The sequence below is a fragment of the Macaca thibetana genome, chromosome 1 (genome assembly GCF_024542745.1).
Source record: "Macaca thibetana thibetana isolate TM-01 chromosome 1, ASM2454274v1, whole genome shotgun sequence".
NCBI lineage: Eukaryota > Metazoa > Chordata > Mammalia > Primates > Cercopithecidae > Macaca > Macaca thibetana.
In genome coordinates, this window is record NC_065578.1 from 219,105,590 (window position 1) to 219,125,641 (window position 20,052).

The following is a 20,052-nucleotide window of genomic DNA, read 5'->3' on the forward strand; positions in this document are numbered from 1 at the left end:
CATCAGATTCTTCAAGGTCAATGCAAAAGAAAAACTCTTGAAGGCAGCTACAGCAAAGAGGCAGGTCACCTACAAAAGGAACCACATCAGGCTAACAGTGGACCTTTTAGCAGAAACCCTACAAGCCAGAACAGATTGGGGGCCTATATTCAGTATCCTTAAAGAAAATAAATTCCAACCAAGAATTTTACATTTAGCCAAATTAAGTTTCATAAGTAAATGAGAAAAGAGATCCTCTCAAAGGAGAAAATGCTAAAAGAACTTGTTACCATTTGACCTGCCTTACAATAAGTTCTAAAGGGAGTGTTAAACATGGAAATAAAAGCATGATATCTGCCACCACAAAATCACACTTAAGTAAATAATAAAGCAATAAATAATAAAGCAATCAAATCTAGATACACTATAAGGCAACTATACAATCAAGAACCAGCCAACAGCACAATGACAGCATCAAATCCTCACATATTAATATTAACACTGAATTGACACTAAATAAGCTAAATGTCACACTAGAAAGATATAGAGTGGCAAGTTGGATAAAGAAGCAAGATCCAACTGTCTGCTGTCTTCAAGAGACCCATCTCAAATACAGTGACACTCATAGGCTCAAAGTAAAGAGATGAAGAAAGATCTATTAGGCAAACAGAAAACAAAACAAAAAAATCAGTGGTTGCTCTTTCTATTCAAAGCAAAACAGACTTTAAAACAAGAATAACAAAGGATAAAGAGAGGCGTTACATAATGATAAAGGGTTCAATTCAACAAGACGACTTAAATGTCTTGAATATATATGCATCCAACACAGGAGCACCCAGATTTATAAAACAAGTTCTTAGAGATCTATGAAGAGACTTACATAACCACACAATAATAGTGGAAGACTTTAGTACCCATTGACACTATAAGACATGTCATTGAAGTACAAACTAACAAAAAATATTTGACACCTAAACTAAACACTTGATCAAATGGACCTAAAAGACATCTACACAGCACTTTACTTCAAAACAAAAGAATATACATTTTTCTCATTTGTACATGTAACATACTCTAAAATCAATGATGTGTTTGACTGTAAAGCAATTATCAACAAATTCAATAACACCAAAATCATACCAACCATACTCTCAGTCCATAACACAATAAAAGTAGAAATCAATACCAAGATTTGTCAAAACCATACAATTACATGGAAAGTAAACAATCTGCCCCTCAATGACTTTTAGGTGAACAATAAAATTAAGGCAGAAATCAAGAAATTATTTCAAACTAATGGAAACCAAAATACTGTGTACCAGAACTCCTGGGACACATGTAATGTGGTGTTAAGAAGAAAGTTTATAGTGCTAAATACCCATATAAAAAAGTTAGAAATATCTCAAATTAGCAATCTAATATGCGACCTGGAGGAACTAAAAAACAAGAGGAAACCCACCTCAAAGCTAGTAGAAGAAAAGAAATGACAAAAATCAGAGCTGAAATGAAGGAGAGATGCAAAAAAACCATATGAAAGATCAACCAAACCAAATGTTGGTTCTTTGAAAGAATAAGTAACATTGATAGACTGATAGCTAGGCTAATGAAGAAAAAAGGAGAGAAATTTAAATAAGCAATCAGAAATGACTAAGTGGACATTACCATTGACCTCTACAGAAATACAAAAACCCTCAGTGTAATCAAACACCTCTATGCACACAAAATAGGTTACCTAGAGGAAATGGATAAATTCCTAAAAATATACAACCTTGCAAAATTGAAAAAGGAAAATATTGAAACCCTGAATAGACCAATAATGATTCCAAAATTGAATTCATAATTAAAAAAAAAAAACCCAACAAGAAAAAGCCCTGGATTAGATGGACTCACAACCAAATTCTACCAGATGTATACAGAAAAGCTGATACTAGTACTCCTGAAAGTATTCCAAAACATTAAGGAGGAAGGTCATTTTCCTAACTCATTCTATGAAGCCAGCATCAACCTGATACCAAATCTGGCAAAGAAACACACATACACACACACAACTAGAGAGCAACATTCCTTATGAAAAAAGACACAAAAATTCTCAACAAAATACTAGCAAATTGAATCCAGCAGCACATCAACAATTTCATACACCACAATCAAGTAGGCTTTATCCCTGGGATGCAAGGTTAGTTCAACATATGCAAATAAAAAAATGTGATTCTTCACATAAACAGAACCCAAAACAAAAACTGTATGCTTCTCTCACTAGAAGCAAAAAAGGCTTTCACTAAAATCCAACATTTCCTTATGTTAAAAACCTTCAAGAAACTAGGCATAAAAGGAACATACCTCAAAATAATGAGTCATCCATGGCAAACCCACTACCAATTTTATACTAAATGGGCAAAAGCTGGAACCATTCCCCTTGAGAACTGGAACAAGACAAGGATTCCCATCTCACCACTCCTACTCAACATAGTTCTGGAAGTCCTAGTTAGAGCAATCAGGCAGAAGAAAGACATGAAGGGCATCTAAATAAGAAGGGAAGTGAAAATATATCTCTTCACAGATGATATAATTCTATACTTTGAAAATCCCATAGTCTCTACCCAAAGGCTCCTAGATCTGATAAGCAACTTCAGTAAAGTTTCAGAATACAAAATCAATGTAAAAATTCAGTAACATTTCTAGCCAGTAACATCCAAGCTGAGAGCCAAGCCACAAAAATAATAAAATACCCTAGTTATACTTCTAACCTGGGAGAGGAAAGATCTCTACAACGAGAATTGTAAAACACTGCTGAAAGAAATCAGAGCTGAAACTAACAAATGAAAAAATATCCCATAATCATGGATAGGAAGAATAAATATGTTAAAATAGCTATACTGCCCCTCCCCACCAAATATTACAGATTCAATGCTCTTTCTATCAAATCACCAATAACATTCTTCATAGAACCAGAAGAAACTATTCTAAAATTTATATGGAACTAAAAAAGAACCTGAATAGCCAAAGCAAAGTTAAGTAAAAAGAACAAAATCAGAGGCATCACACTACCTGACTTCAAGCTACACTTCAAGGCTACAGTAACCAAAACAGAATGGTACTGGTACAAAAACAGACATGTAGACCAATGAAACAGGTTAGAGAACTCAAAGATAAAGCCATACACCTACAACCATCAGATATTTGAAAATGCTGACAAAACAAATAATAGGGAAAAGACCGCCTATTCAATAAATGCTGCGGGGATAACATACCTCATATGCAGATGATTGAAACTGGACCCGACCCTTTCACCACATACAAAAATAAACTCAAGATGGATTAAAGACTAAAATGTAAAACCTAAAACTATGAAAGCCCTGGAAAACAACCTAGGCAATACAGTTCTGTACATAGATATGGGCTAAGATTTCATGATGAAGACAATAAAAGCAATTGCAGCAAATCCAAAATTGACAAAGGGGGTCTAATTAAACTAAAGAACTTCTGTAAAGCAAAAGAAGCTACCAACATAATAAACAGATACTCTACAGAATGTGAAAACATATTTGCAAACTTTGCATTCAACAAAGCCTTAATGTCCAGAATCTATAAGGGACTTAAACAAATCAACAAGTAAAAGACAAACAACCCCATTAAAACATAGGGGAAGGACATGAACAGAATCTGTAAGTTCTTTATAGAAAAGAAGAGCATAAAAATTTGAAAAACTTGCACTCTAGCCATGCGGCAGAGAAAGAAAAGGCTTTTTCTTTTTCTTTTTTTTGTCGGGGGAGAAGAATTTAAGCAGACTGTGGAGATACCACTGGATAGAAAAATTTACATAACTAAAAGGGAGCCAAGAGCTGATAGCCAATATAATGGGGAAGAAGGCTTGGAAGACTTTTCAAAGACCTTTGTGGTAGCCCTTCTATCACAGGACTGGAAGGCTGGGAGGGAAGAATGGTTTCATGAGACAGATCCAGGGCCTTGCTTTCTTGTACAGCCTCAAGACATTGGTTCCCACATCCTGGCTGCTCCAACTCCAGCGAGTGCTCAAAGGAACCCAGGTACAGCTTGAGCTGCCATTTTGGAGAATGCAAGGCTTATGGTATACCTGTGAATGTCCAGAGTGCAAGAGTTAAGGAAGTTTGGCTACTGCCTAGATTTCAGAGGATGTCTGAGAAAGCCTGGGTGCCCAGGCAGAAGCTTTCTACAGGGCAAAGCCCCCACAGAGAACCTATCCTAGGACAGTGTGGAATGTAAATATGGAATTAAGACCTCCACACTGAGTTGCCACTGTGGCACTGTCTAGTGGAGCTGTGAGAAATGAGCTACCATCCTCCAGACCTAAGAATGGTAGATCTACTGGCAGCTGCCACCCTCCAGACCTGAGAATGGTAGATCTACTGGCAGCTGCCATCCTGCACCTGGAAAGGCTGCAGACACTCAACCCCAGGCCCTGAGAGTAGCTGTAGGTGCTAAACTCTGCAAAGCCACAGGGCAGAGCTGGCCAATGCCTTGGGAACCCACTCCTCACACCAATGTTCCCTGGATGTGGGACATAGAGTCAAAGAAGATTATTTTAAAGTTTTAAGATTTAATGACTGCCCTCTTGGGTTTTGGACTTGCATGAGGTCAACAGACCCCTTTTTTGGCTAATTTCTTCCTTTTGGAATGGAAATGTTTACTCAATGCTTATACTCCATTATATCTTGGAAGTAATGCACTTGTTTTTGATTTTACAGACTCATGGGTGGAAGGAATTTGTCTTATCTCAGATGAGACTTTTTGGATTTTTGAGTTAATGCTGGAATAAGTTCAGACTTTGTGGTGGCTATTGGGAAGGTATAATTGTATTTTGCAGTATGAGAAGGACATAGTATTTGGGAGTTCAGGGGTGAGAGAATATGATTTGGATGTCCTAGCAAAATCTCATGTTGAATTCTAATCCCCAGCATTGAAGGTGTGGCCTGGATCAAGGTGGTGGATCCCTCATGAATGGCTTCAGTCATTCCCTTCATGATGAGTGAATTCTAGTTCTGATTTCTTGAGGTCTGGTTGTTTGTAAGCATATGACATCTGCCACCCGTTCTCACTTGCTCTGTTTCTCCTGCTTTTCCATGTGATGTGCCTGCCTCCCCTTTGCCTTCTGCCATAATTGGAAGCTTCCTAAGGCTTCCCCAGAAGCAGATGCTGCTTTGCTTCATCTAGGTCTTGCAGAAATCTATGACCTAATTAAACCTTTTTTCTTATACATTACTCAGCCTCAGGTATTTCTTTATAGCAATGCAAGAATGGCCTCACACACTGCATGTTCTTACTTATAAGTGGGAGCTAAGAGATGTTTACTCAATGCTTATACCCCATTATATCTTGGAAGTAATGCACTTGTTTTTGATTTTGTACACATGGCTTAGAGAGTGGAGTAACAGACATTGGAGACTCAGAAGGGTAGGAGGATAAGAGGAGATGAGAAATGAGAAGTTGCTTAAGGGGTACAATGTACACTCTCTGGGTAATGGTTATACCCAAAGCCCAGCCTTTATCACTATACAATATGTCCATGTAACAAAATGACACCTGTATCCCCTAAATCTGAAAAAATAAAAATAAATTTTTAAAAGAGCATCCTTAGAAACCATGTTTTTAGAACATGTTTCTTTCTTCATTAATATCTATTTGGACAAGTTGAGAAATACAGCAATAAAAGGCAAATGTAAGCATGCTTTCTTATAAAAATGGGTGCATGATATAAATATTGTTCTACATGTTTAATTTATATCGTACCCACATTACATAAATATATTATATACACATTGTATAAAGATACATATTATAATATAGATAGATAAATAGATTCAGAACATGTGTATTGATACACACTTTCATTGACTCAAAGGCCCAGCAACTATATAGTGGTTTACCTATAAAGAAAAGAGGATAATAGTAGATAAAAAGGAGTTTGCAAATTTCACATTATTTTTGCCATATTTTTAAATGATGCATTTATTTACTTCTTATGGATTAACAAAACTGAAGAAAATGATAGGGCCTCAGAGCTGTGGTAGTGAGCCTCTGGAAGAAAGACGTATGTGTCCTCCATGAATAAATATGCAACTCACACTTTCCGGTGAACAAAGTATCTTCATACTATGGTGTGGAGAATAATTATGCTTCTGCCGGGTGCAGTGTCTCACGCCTGTAATCCCAGCATTTTGGGAGGCTGGGACGGGAGAATCACGAGGTCAGGAGATCGAGACCATCCTGGCTAACACGGTGAAACCCCGTCTCTACTAAAAATACAAAAATTAGCCGGGCGTGGTGGCGGTGCCTGTAGTCCTAGCTACTCGGGAGGCTGAGGCAGGAGAATGGCGTGAACCGGCGAGGCGGAGTTTGCAGTAAGTAGAGATCGCATCACTGCACTCCAGCCTGGGTGACAGAGCGAGACTTCGTCTCACAAAAAAAAAAAAAAAAAAAAAAAAAAAAAAAAAAAAAGAAATATCAGGGGTTTTTTGGGTGAAATCTGATCCTAGTTATTGTTGTGTCTCACTTCAGTCTGCAACCACTCATTCTGTTTTATTCATCATGCAGAAATTTTGGATGAATCAAACATGACCTACATTTTTGCATCTAGACTTCAGTGAGAGAACAAAAGCATCAAACTATATTTTGTGTTGGAGTCCAGTAGTTTTTAGTCCACCATTTCAGAGTAAAAGAAATCTTCAAGGATTCCAAGAAACATGGAAAAGCTGTTTTCAAGAGTTCAGCAGGGGTCTCAATGCTATTTCCTCAAGGTGTCCTCAATCCCTTAGTTAACTCTTTAAGAGTTAACTATTTTATTAATTTGTCCAGTTTGTTTACAAGTGAATGCAAAGAATACAACTTAAAGAGTAGGCTTCTCTGATGGTACTCTACTCCGGATTGACAGTATCCAGTAAGTATCCAGTATCCAGTATTCTACTCCGGATTGACAGTATCCAATATGCTGAAGTCCTCCCAGGTGCACAGGCTCCTGTTAAGGCACTGATGCATAAGGCATGGACATATGATGTCCTTTGTGCTTAGCTCAAAATCATTCTAACCATTTTCTAAAACATTCTGGAAGTCTGAATCAGGATTGTTGTGTCTTCAAGAGGCATATATGAATTATATAAATACAGTTTTGAGCAAGGAAAGCTAAGACAGATTTGTAGCTCACTATCACACAGGTGGACATAGAAAGACATAGTTAGACAACAAAATACATTAAAAAGTATCAATTGATAATTGACTGTGATGAATTGAAATTTAAGAACATATGTTAAATATAATGTACAACTATCTAAAATTGTTTTGTTTTCAGCATTTTTTTAATCAAGAAAATTTTCTGCTTGGGAACTTAAAATATCTGTGGAATATTTTGCCTAAAGCAGAGTTAATCCCCCTGTTCTGTAGACTGTAGATAATGGGATTTATGAATGGGGGCACCATGATATAAAACATGGCTGTCAGAAGATTTTTAAGGGATGCTTTATTTGCAACGGGCCCTAAAACAGCAATTAATCCAGATACTACAAACAAAACAAAAATGACCAAGTGTGGAGTACAGGTGGATAAGGCTTTATTGCGAGCTTCCACAGAATGCATACTAAGCACAGTTGAAAATATATTAATGTATGACATAGACAAGAAGGCGAAACATACTAAAACAATGCAAGCACTTACAGCAAGGATCACAGATTCAGAAAACTGAACATCTGAGGATGAGATTCTCATAACTTGAGGTACATCACAGAAATATTGATGAATCACATTGGACTTTGTAAAGGGAAGCCTGAACATGTTGCCTGTGTGGATCGCTGAATAGACCAGACCACAGGCCCAAGAAGCACCTGCTGCCTGTGTGCACAGACGTGGGGTGATGGTCAACCCGTAATGCAGAGGGTGGCAAATGGCAACATAGCGGTCATAGGACATCACCACAAGGAAAGCAAGCTCTATAGATGCAAAGAAAATATAAAAAAAAATCTGAGCTGCACATTCGTTGAGTGAGATTGACTTACTACCTGTCAGGGAATTCACAATCAACTTGGGAACACTTATTGAGATGCAGCAAAGGTCTATGAGGGACAAATTGCTTATAAAAAAGTACATTGGAGAATGAAGATGTGGGTCTATCACAATGACCGTACCCGTTATAAGATTCCCAGTCAAGGCTCCCAGATATATGACTAAGAACAGCAGACCCTGCAAAATTTGGAGCTCCCGGGAGCTTGAGATATCCATGAGGAGGAATTCTGTGAAGATGGTGATGTTGTCCATACCTGATAATATGTTACAATAATCTGGAATAAAAAACAAAATTATAAAATGACACAAAAACCCCCACAAATGCAGAAAATAGGTAACATCTACAAATGAGGGCAGCTATTGGCATCAATGTATGACTTCTAACCAGGAAGTCAAGGTAGAGGAAATGGACAAAATGCAAGCATTTTCAAATCAATGATTAAGCATATTTTCTCTCCAAGCATATTTTCTTTCATTCTTTCCAACTCTGCTGATATGCCACATTAGCTTTTAAAATCATAGGATCCGAGAGCTAAGCACATAAAGGAATTAAAATGAGATCAAGGTCTTACAACCTTTCAGCTATTGAGCACATTTACAGTATTTATTTTTAAATGTTTTAAAAATTCTGCCAGGACACATCCAGAGATTATTTTCTCATTTCCTTCAATATCAAACTGTTGTACCAGACATGCTTTACGACAGATTCTTCATCAGCCCAATGGTTTGAATATTCTCCAGCCATTATTCATTCTCTCTATTCAGGGGCCTAGAATGACATTGGCTGTGTCCCCTCTTCTGACAGGCTGCTCCAAAAGAGGTTTACATGATAAGTTAATGAATGACTCTGAGCTTCCTCTGACAATAGTTTTAATTCCATTGGGACCAGACAGATTATGCCTCACCATTTTTAAATTTCAGCTGCTCTCTAAGACATGTATATGAGCCTTCCTCTCTTTCTTTGCAGCATCATCTATAAAAGCTGTGATAATATTCACAACTGAATGTATTTTGTTTTTCTGTCGGCAGTGTCTGACTATTTCCTTTGCTGTGCTCTCATTCACCTCTTCTTCTGCACATTACAATTAAGAAAAACTTTCCACCTGACACTGCTCCTCTAAAAAAGATTCTTCCTTTTGCCAGAAATGTATTCCAGTATTTAACAGAAGGCTAAACATCGATCTGGACCTCTTCCCCATATGGTTTCCTACATTTTGTTGAAATCTCCCAACTAAAAATTAAATATTCGGCCCATCGCAGCGGCTCACACCTGTAATCCCAGCACTTTGGGAGGCCAAGACTGGAGGACTGTTTGACCTCCAAAGTTTGAGATCAGCCTGGGCAATACCTGTAGTCCCAACTACTCAGGAAGCTGAAGTGGGAGGATCCCTTGAGCCCAGGAGGTTAAGTTTGCAGTGAGCCGTGATTGTGATCATGCCACTGCACTTAGCCTAGGCAACAGAGCAAGACCCTGTCTAAAAAACAGAACAAAGCAAAACAAAATCAAATATTCTAACCTCAGCATTTTTTTTGGCTTGTGTTGCAGCATTTCAATTTTAAGAAAATCTTCTTGTGATTTTAATTACCATTTTAGTAGTAAGATTGATTTGTTAGTTTTAATGTCTGTACTACTTAATTTTCTATAAAAACCTAGAATCATTAGTTATAATTTTAAAATATCAAAAGTTTCATATTCTATTGTTATTTATTTATAATTCATGTATCATTACCAAACTATTTTAGTTTATGCCACAATTTTATTGGTATTATGACATTAAAAATATGAATTACTTGCCTTAGTTATACTCATATGATTTTTCAATAACAGTTTTGCAAAAATGTTTATACTATTGTTTTTCTCTAGTACGCCCTTTAGTTATTTGTGATTTTAAAAATTATCCTCATTTTACTAATGAAGACAATTTTTTTTTTGAGATGGAGTTTCACTTTGTTGCCCAAGCTGGAGTGCAGTGGTGTGATCTCAGCTCACTGCAACCTTTGCCTCCCGGGTTCAAGCGCTTCTCCTGCCTCAGCCTCCCGAGTAGCTGGGACTACTGGCGCATGCCACCATGCCTGGCTAATTTTTTGTATTTTTAGTAGAGATGGGGTTTCACTGTGTTAGCCAGGATGATCTCGAACTCCTGACCTCAGTGATCCACCCGCCTCAGCCTCCCAAAGTGATGGGATTACAGGCATGAGCCACCATGCCCAGCCTTTACTGTTATTTTTAATTTGCTTTATCAAAACGACACATTAGCTACTGGTCATTAGAGGTCTCATTTCCATGCTTCCTCTCTTCAGATTGCATGATTTTTTTCTTCTCTGTCTACACAGAATCTCAAGTTTCTCTATGCTAAAGTTACCTTACATCTTCTTCATACACAAGAATGTATCATGGTGATTAAATGCAAAAGGCATGCTCTTGAGCCTAAGAGAAACTTCAGAATATTTCCCTACTCTTTATTATCTCAGTGATATTTAGAATTTGCTTTATGACTTTAAAATGTGATCAATAATAGTATCAGTGGCATTCCTAATTTTTTGTTGATTGCTAATCAGATGAAATATAATAGCATTTGAGACCATCAGCATACAGAATCTCTAGATATGCAGCAAATATCACAATATCTGGATATGAAGGAAATATCACAAATTGTTCATAGTAATAACGATATAAGATATTTCACTTTTCTTTCAATATTTTAAACAGTATATTTGCTTACATTACCATTTCCATGAAATGCATGTAGATATCAGAGTTATCTTATAAAATCAATTTCAAGAATATTTCATTCTTTGTACCTGTAGTATTTTGGTTCTTAGGGGACTATTCTGTCATTATAGTTTCAATCCTTTGCCCCAGACAATAAATATGTCACAAACAGATTATCAGATACCATTTTGAAAAACAAATAATCTAAGATAAACACTACAATCAGAACATTTAGTTTATTTTATTAGTATATATTTATCATAAGAGGCAGAAATAATAAAGCAAACAAATAATCTTTAGACATATCACAGCTATTTCAGTGAAGTATTCACTAGCAAGTTTAAAGACATACATGAATTAAGACACCCAAAAACACCTAAGAAGTGAACTGTCAAGTTTACCTTCCTTAGCAAGAATATCAGTCTTGCACAATTTAAAGAGAATTGACAAAATCCATAATCCTGCTTCTCTCTTCAGTGAGTAAAATTTAAGGAGTTACTTATGAGTGAGGCTCCTACTTACCCTAAAGCACATGAATAAATCTGCTTATGGATTCTTTATAAACAATGCCATTCTTTACAAAGCACATGTATAGGTCATATCTCTAGCCTTTTGGAACTGGTGATTTTAACTTCGAGAGGCCAACATTTCTCTAATTCCTGGTTGGTAAAGATTCTCCGCCAATACTATAGAGATTAGTTAAATGGTAATAATATGTCACAGCAATTAAATTAACAAATAATTTTTTGTGACACTTAACAAAAGAGAAGTGTTTACAAAAACATTTAACAAAATGTTTTCTAGGTCATCAGGGATTTAATACATTTTCAAATTAATGTTTGATTATAAAGTAATGTACTTACTTTATAGTAAATCTATGAAATAGTATAACTCCTAATAAAATTATATTGCTTTAAAGGTTTGGACTCAAACCTTTGTGGTGATAACAGTTTTATCATTTTTTATTGTGTGTATTTGATTCTTCTCTTTTTTCTTATTAGTCTGGCTAGTGGTCTATCTATGTTGTCGATGTTTTAAAAAACCCAGATCCTGGATTCATTGATTTTTTGAAGGTTTTTTCATGTCTCTGTCTCCTTCAGTTCTGCTCTGATCTTAGTTATTTCTTGTCTTCTGCTAGCTTTTGAATGTGTTTGCTCTTGCTTCTCTAGTCCTTTTAATTGTGATGTTAGGGTGTTGATTTTAGATCTTTCCTGCTTTCTCTTGTGGGCATTTAGTGCTATAAATTTTCCTCTACAGACTGCTTTAAATGTGTCCCAGAGATTCTGGTACATTGTGTCTTTGTTCTCAAAGATCATCTGCCTTCGTTTCATTATTTACCCAGTAATCATTCAGGCACAGGTTGTTCAGTTTCCATGTAGTTGTGTGGTTTTGAGTGAGTTTCTTAATATTGAGTTCTAATTTGATTGCACTGTGGTCTGAGAGACTGTTACAATTTTCCTTCTTTTCCATTTGCTGAGGAGTGTTTTACTTCCAATTATGTGGTTGAATTTAGAATCAGTGCTATGTGGTACTGAGAAGAATGTATATTCTGTTGATTTGGGTTGGAGAGTTCTGTAGATGTCTATTAGGTCTGCTTGGTCCAGAGCTGAGATCAAGTTCTGGATATCCTTGTTAATTTTCTGTCTCATTGATCTGTCTAATATTGACAGTGGGGTATTAAAGTCTCCCACTATTATTGTGTGGGAGTCCCAAGTCTCTTTGTAGGTCTCTAAGAACTTGCTTTATGAATCTGGGTGCTCCTATATCGGGTGCATATATATTTAGGATAGTTAGCTCTTCTTGTTGCATTGATCACTTTACCATTATGTGATGTTCTTCTTTGTCTCTTTTGCTCTTTGTTGGTTTAAAGTATGTTTTATCAGAGATTAGGATTTCAACTCCTGTTTTTTGTTTGTTTGTTTGCTTGTTTGTTTGTTTTGTTTTTGCTTTCCATTTGCTTGGTAAATATTCCTCCCTTTATTTTGAGCCTATGTGTGTCTTTGCATGTGAGATGGATCTACTGAACACAGCACACTGATGGGTCTTGACTCTTTATCCAATTTGCCAGTCTGTGTCTTTGAATTGCGGTATTTAGCCCATTTACATTTAAGGTTAATATTGTTATGTGTGAATTTGATCCTGTCATTATGATGCTAGCTGGCTATTTTGCCCGTTAGTTGATGCAATTTTTTCATAGTGTCAATGGTCTTTACAATTTGGTATATTTTTCCAGTGGCTGGTACCAGTTGTTCCTTTCCATGTTTAGTGCTTCCCTCAGGATCTCTTGTAAGGCAGGCCTGGTGGTGACAAAATCTCTCAGCATTTGCTTGTCTGTAAAGGATTTTACTTCTCCTTCGCTTATGAAGCCTAGTTTGGCTGGGTATGAAATTCTGGGTTGAAAATTCTTTTCTTTAAGAATGTTGAATATTGGCCCCTACTCTCTTTTGGCTTGTAGAGTTTCTGCAGAGAGATCTGTTGTTAGTCTGATGGGCTTCCCTTTGAGGGTAACTTGACCTTTCTCTCTGGCTGCTCTTAACATGTTTCCCTTCATTTCAACTTGGTGAATCTAATGATTATGTGTCTTGGGGTTGCTCTTCTTGAGGAGTATCTTTGTGGTGTTCTCTGTATTTCCTGAATTTGAATGTTTGCCTGTCTTGCTAAGTTGGGGAAGTTCTCCTGGGTAATATCCTGAAGAGTGTTTTCCAACTGGGTTCCATGCTCCTCATCACTTTCAGGTACACCAGTGAAACATGGATTTGGTCTTTTCACATAGTCCCATATTTCTTGGAGGCTTTATATATTTCTTTTCACTCTTTTTTCTCTAATCTTGTCTTCTTGCTTTATTTCATTGAGTTCATCTTCAATCTGTGATATCCTTTCTTCCGCTTGATCGATTTGGCTATTGATACTTGTGTTTGCTTCACGAAGGTCTTGTGCTGTGTTTTTCAGCTCCTTCAGGTCATTTATGTTCTCTAAACTGATTATTCCAGTTAGCAATTAATCTAACCTTTTTTCAAGGTTCTTTGGTTCCTTGAATTGGGTTAGAACATGCTCCTTTAGCTTGAAGGAGTTTGTTATTACCCACTTCTGAAGCCTACTTCTGTCAATTCATCACTCATTCTCGATCCAGTTTTGTTTCCTTGCTGGCAAGGAGTTGTGATCCTTTGGAGGAAAAGAGGTTTTATGGTTTTCAGAATTTTCAGCCTTTTTGTGCTGGTTTCTCCCCATCTAAATAGATAGTGGATTTATCTATCTTTGGTCTTTGATGTTGGTAACCTTCAGATGGGGTCTCTGAGTGGATGCCCTTTTTGTTGATGTTGATACTATTCCTTTCTGTTTGTTAGTTCTCCTTCTAACAGTCAGACCCCTCGGCTGCAGGTCTATTGGAGCTTGCTGGAGGTCCACTGCAGACCCTGTTTGCCTGGGTATCTCCAGCGGAGGCTGAAGAACAGCAAAGATTGCTGCCTGTTCCTTCCTCTGGAAGCTTTGTCCGAGAGGGGCACCCGCCAGGTGGCAGCCAGAGCTCTCCTGTATGAGGTCTGTCGGCCCCTACAGGGAGGTGTCTCCCAGTTAGAATGCATGGGGGTCAGGGACCCACTTGAGGAGGCAGTCTGTCCCTTATCAGAGCTTGAGCGCTGGCTGTGCTGGGATACACTGCTCTCTTCAGCGCTGTCAGGCAGGGATGTTTAAGTCTGCTGAAGCTGTGCCCACAGCCACCCCTTCCCCCAAGTGTCTGTCCCAAGGAGATGGGGGTTTTATCTATAAGTCCCTGACTAGGCTACTGCCTTTTTTTCAGAGATGCCCTGCCCAAAGAGGAGGAATCTAGAGAATGCCACTGTCTTAAATAGCATTTTCAGGGTTGACATTGTGCAGTAGGTGAAATTTAGGCAAAAGATTAAAGGAGGTAAGGGAATTGGTCCCAAGTTATTTAGGGGAAGAATGTTCCAGACAGAGAAACATGTGCAAAGTCCCTAGGTAAAAGCTGCCCGGCACATTCCAAGAATGAGGAAGAGATTGGCATGGCTGGAGGGGAGTGAGTGAGGGTCAGGGAAGTAGAACACGCAGGTGAAGAGGCAGCTGAGTAGCAGATCACCATGGAGGAAATGGGGGCCCACCGCAGGGCTTTGAGGAGTGACGTGATCTAACCGATTATTTTACAGTGCCCCTCTAGTTGCCCTGTAGGAGATCAAAGGAAGAACTGGGAAGCACCACTGTGGGCTGTTAGAACAATCCTGGCAAAAGACAATGGTGGCTCCAGCCAGGATGGAAGGGTTTGGGAGGGGCTTACCTCATGCTCTGTGATGGTTTATGTCTCTCTCATGAGGGTGAATACATTTCCTCAATACCTGGCAGCAGCGGAATATTGGATCTATTTAAGATAAATATTAACAGCCTGATTATTATAGGTGTTATTATTCCAACAATAACCGGTCCCCTAATTCTCTTATTCCAGCTCAGTGTCCAACAATTCTGTCCAGTTTTGACACTAGCCAGAGTTAGCGCTGATCCCAGGGGTTAAGGGCTCAGTTCCCCAAGACCACCTCCACTTCAGATGCAGGCCAGAAATGGGCTATTTACACTCTGCCTAGCTCACTCTCAGGGTATTTACACTTCTGCTTAGCTCACTAAAAATGTGAGGGTTGGTAGTTTGTTTCAAACTATAACTCCACCACTCCTGTCCCCAGGTTTGAGAATTTTCTAGAATGGCTCATTCCTCAGGAAAGCGCTTTACTTACAGTCACAGTTTATCTTAAAGGATACATCTTAAAGGATACAGTTTAAGAGCAGTCAAATGGAAGAGATGTACAGGGTAAGGGGTGGGGTGGGGATGGAGATTCCCTGCCTTCTCTGGGGACACCAGCACCTCAATGTGTTCACCATCCTGGAAGCTCAGTCTCATTGTTTCAGGGGTTTTACTGAAGCTTCATTACATAGGCACGATTGATGGCAACTGGTGATTGGACTCAATCTTCAGCCCTTGTCCCCCTCCTGCAGATCAGGGGGTAGGGCTGAGAGTTCAGTCCTCTATTCATGTGGTTGGTTGTCCTGGCCACCAGCTCCCATCTAGAAGCGATGTAGGGGCCATCTAGAGTCACCTCTTAGCATTAACTCAGGTAAGGTCAAAAGGGGCTCTTTATGAATAATGAAAGAAACTCCTATCACTCAGGAAATTCCAAGAATGTCAGGTGCCTTTTTACCAGGAATCAAGGGCAAAGACCAAATAGATAAACATGTTGACCTTAACTTTTGAGACAGCGTCATGCCAGAGCTCAAGTGATCCTCCTGCTTCAGCCTCCCAAGTAGCTGGGACTAAGGTGCATGCATTCATACCTGGGTAATTTTTTTCATTTTTTGTAGAGATGGGGTCTCCCTTTGTTGTCCCAGGCTGGTCTTACATTCCTGGCATCAGGGATTCCTCCTGCATCAGCTTCCCAAACTGTTACAATTACAGGTGCGAGCCACTGCATCTGGCCCAAATATATGTTTTTGATGATAACACAATGGGAGTATCAAAAATTCAGATGGGAGAGCAGAGTCCAGTGTTCAGAAGAACAGGCAGATCAGTGAAGTCCAAGTGTCTGAAAACCAACCCAGGCAGGGAAGAGTAGGTGGGCAGTTGGAGGGCCAAGAAAACTAGAGCCTGACATGGCTGATGAAGGATGGAAGTGGATGCGGGCTTTCAGCCATGAGCAGTTGGCAATAACTTAGAAGTGGAGCCTGGGTGTGGAGAAGGAGCAAGAGGATTTTCAATTTTTCAACCCCTCCTAGGTTTCAGGAGTTCATTAGTGTAAGTAAGTTCATGAATGTCAATGCATATTCACATGCATAGCTCCATGTCTCCAAATCTTCACTTGCTTGACAAGATCTCAACCCCATGTTTCTCTTGTCTCCTTAAATTCCTCCCCAGCTATTTCTGGGTGTCCTTGGAATGGTGATGTCTCAACATGGGCTTGGGAACACGTTTGCTCCTCTTCTTTCCACTTGAGTCCAGGGGCCTTGCCATGGCCTCTCCACCTGGTGGTCTTTGAAAGACATGATTCCTGTGCACCCAACAGACCCCTATGAAATAGGAATACAAATGTCTCATAGGATGTCAGTGAAGATTCAGTAAGATAGTGTTTACAAAGCACTGAAGATTAAATAAGAATGTTTGATCCCTACTAAAACTCAGTTAATAGATGGTGTTGCTATTATTACTGTTCTTATTGTTAGGCATGGTTTTGAATTTCTCACCATCTTAATTGCCACTTAAAATGAACAACTGTCTTTGTGGATATAATTTCAGAGACAGCACGGGGACTAACTTTTTCAAATTATGAACCTAGTGCCTCCCACAGTGGTAGAAATTAAAATCCTGTGTGAAAACACAAATATGCTTGGGAGAGGTACTGGTTGTCAAGAAAGTTCTTTAGTTTCCTTCCTGTGTGAAGAAGCAAGCAGGGCTCAAGGGGCCCTACCAAGGCCATGGAGAATGGTAATTGCTGCTCACAGCCACCCAGTCTGCGTTCTCCTTTCTAAAGGAGATCTAAAGAGGTGGGAGTAAATCAGTTCAGTTTGTAAAAACACACACACACACACACACACACGAAAATGTGCAAGAGGGAATCCCAGGGCCACTTTGGGGTGAGACCTTTTCCATGAGCAGGAAGGATGTTGAGGAACTAGAGCAGGGCCCAGGCGGAAAGAAGAACCAACAAGGTCACATGGCAGCTCAATCTGGCTGGGAGCTTAGCTCTGCAGTATGCTTGGGAATATAAATAATGGGGACATAAAAGAAAAAGAAAAAAAACAGATTTCATTAGAAATGTAAAATCAACCAGGAGGGCAGCTCTGTCCTGCTGGGGCATAAAGCCATGGTGGAGGCCCGGGAAAGTCCTGTTGATGGAAAACAGTATCTGGGCTTTTGGCAGCAACAGATGACTTAGATAGGTTCCCTTGATTTCAGTACTCTCACTTTTACACTGAAATTAGGTTATTTGATTTCTCAGCACCCGGTAGAGTGCCTGCACAAGGACTTGCAGTTAACATTTGCTGAACTCCACAGAATTGAGGATGGGGTGGAGAAAAGAGCAGAGTCCATCAGGAGAGGGAGGTAAAGTTGACATAAAGAAGTTTGAGATGCTCTAGAAACCCTTTCCCTACTTCACTTTTTTTTTTTTTTTGTTGGCATTAGCTTTGAGCATTAAGATGCAAAGTAAAAGAAAAGGAAAAAGAAGAGGCCCGGAGTGAGGATAGTGCATGGAACTCATCCTCATGAAATTCTTCTCTGGTTGCTGTTCCCATGAGGTTATGCAATCCCTGAGCACAGGAACTGTGCTCCTGGGTCCTGATACCAGTGTCCAGTTCATAGTAGGGGCTTCCCATCTTCTGATAAGAATAAATGAGCACTTCCCAGATTGGTGACTTGCTCCACCCCATAATAACCCTGGGAGGAGGGTGTGGTCAGTCCCGCTGTACAGGTGAGAAAGTGAGCTAGGAGCTGTAACTTATCCACACCCTCCCAGCAGCAGCTGTGAGAGCTGGGATCACACAGTTGATTCACTGCCACAGGGGAAAAGTGGAGCAGGGAGAGGGGTAGAAAGTGAAGAACAACTTAGGAAAATGAAGGAAAAGCAGAGGAGAAATTAACTGACTGTAAAAATAACAATAGTTGGAAGACACACGAAAAAGGGACAAGTGCATCAGAGTGTATTTTGGCACTTATTACTCTATTTCCTTTTTATACTACTTCCCTTTTTCAACTTAATCAGTTTTATGATGGAATGCTTCACGAGTTTACATCTTAAGTTTCCTACTATTGTCTCTAGGGCTGAAATTTCATAAAAATACACTATTAGCATGCATTAGATATATTTTAATGCACATACTGCTATAGCCAGCTCACTCCATTTCCAGATATTACGTAAAATGTTGCAAGCCAGGATATTTAATCAAAGGTGGTCAAAAATGTAAGAAGAAATCAGAAACCACATGTTTTTGATATTTCCTGGAGTGGCCAGTACAGCTGACGGTGTGTCACCTTTACAGCATCTAAGGGCCTGCGCCTCGTTTTTCTTTACTAATGCAAAGTCCCCTCGGATTTGTCACTTGATGTGTGACGGTGTTTAACCCTTCTCCAGGTTAATTCTCCTTTGGTAAAGCTTTCTTTGAATGAGCCAGGAATTCTCGCCACCAAGCAGCAAACCCTTACTAAAGTTACCAAAAGATTCAAAAGTCTGATGCGAAGTTCTGTCATCTTATTTAGGCCTAACTTTTACAGCACTCTAGGGAATTCACGATTCCCTCTTTAGAAGTGGAAAAGGCGGGACTGCTGACTCAGAAACGGGAAGTCCTTTCCCAGAGCATGTTTAATGTCACTAAAACTAAAAGTGAAGCAATTGTGTCTACCTTAGCCCGAAGAGAAGGGAAGTTGGTCGTCTGGCTTCTTGGTGAGTGGCCTGTCCTGGAAATCCCACCTGGGCCACAGGCATGTCGGTGTGAGGATCTAGTCTTCCCGAAAGCGGACTTGCCACGTTCTGCGACAGGCTTGGGAGATGGAGCCCGAGCCCTGGGTTCTCTCAGCTTCCAGCTTAGGAGGCGGAGTGGGAGGAGCGGGCCTGGCGGCCGTGGGGGCGGGGCTCCTCCACTAACGGTTACCTGTAGCTGCTGCCGCCGCGCTCCTCTCCTGGCTGTGGCGGAGGCGCGCGCCTGCGCCGTGAGGATCCCGCCCTTGGGCTGCCTGGAACCTCTCAGAGCGACCTGGCGGCCATACCGCGGCGCGGGCGTTGGGGATTCACGCGAGCCTCACGACGCCGGCGACTGGAGACTGGGAACCTGGGCCGAACTGGGACGAGGCAGCGCGGGAGGACGCGCTGGGCGGACGCTGGGGCCGCGGAGCCCAACCGCCCTTGTTCTGGACGCCGCTTCGCCGTCCGCACCGGCGGGCGCCCTCTCCTGAGGGGAACTGAGGCGGGGCGCCGGCCACCACTCGTGATTTTCCATGACTCACCCTCTCAACACTGTGTCCCCTCAGCCCCCGCTTTCTGGAATTAAGATGATTTTCCATGGGCATTGTAGTCAGAGGTTTTCTCTGAGACATCTGGAAAAGGTGACTCAATGATTACTCGTATTTTTCCACTTATGTTATACATTTAACTGGAATACTGGTAAATATCTTTATCTTTTATGACTTGGAAGTTTTTCCCAGTTTTGAATCAGAAATTTAGGACGAAGAATCTTCTGCCATAATATAGGACCTATTACTTTGAGGAGTGAACTTAACAGTGCCAAACCGCACATGAAACGACTTGGTAGTGAAAACTTTGAAAAATAGGAACATTTCATGTCGTCAC

The 20,052-nt window shown here is 39.9% G+C and overlaps 1 protein-coding gene across 4 annotated transcripts; it reads right to left on the bottom strand.

Annotated features, from left to right (window-relative positions):
- Positions 1-7,311: 7,311 nt before the first annotated feature.
- LOC126943444 (olfactory receptor 14I1-like) lies at positions 7,312-19,521 on the bottom strand. Of its 4 annotated transcripts, XR_007721755.1 has the most exons (5): positions 19,109-19,521; positions 16,052-16,780; positions 15,009-15,089; positions 8,130-8,282; positions 7,312-7,934 (listed from the first exon to the last, which is right to left on the bottom strand). XR_007721755.1 is itself a non-coding variant. In XM_050772162.1 (4 exons), the coding sequence occupies exon 4, from the start codon at positions 8,257-8,259 to the stop codon at positions 7,312-7,314; it is 948 nt and encodes a 315-aa protein (XP_050628119.1). In that variant the 5' UTR covers positions 8,260-8,261; positions 15,009-15,089; positions 16,052-16,780; positions 19,109-19,521. The 4 variants fall into 4 exon arrangements, 3 of the variants coding, with proteins under 3 accessions (XP_050628119.1, XP_050628108.1, XP_050628130.1); XM_050772162.1 differs by having other exon boundaries at positions 7,312-8,261; XM_050772151.1 differs by having other exon boundaries at positions 7,312-8,282.
- Between the last annotated feature and the right edge of the window lie 531 nt (positions 19,522-20,052).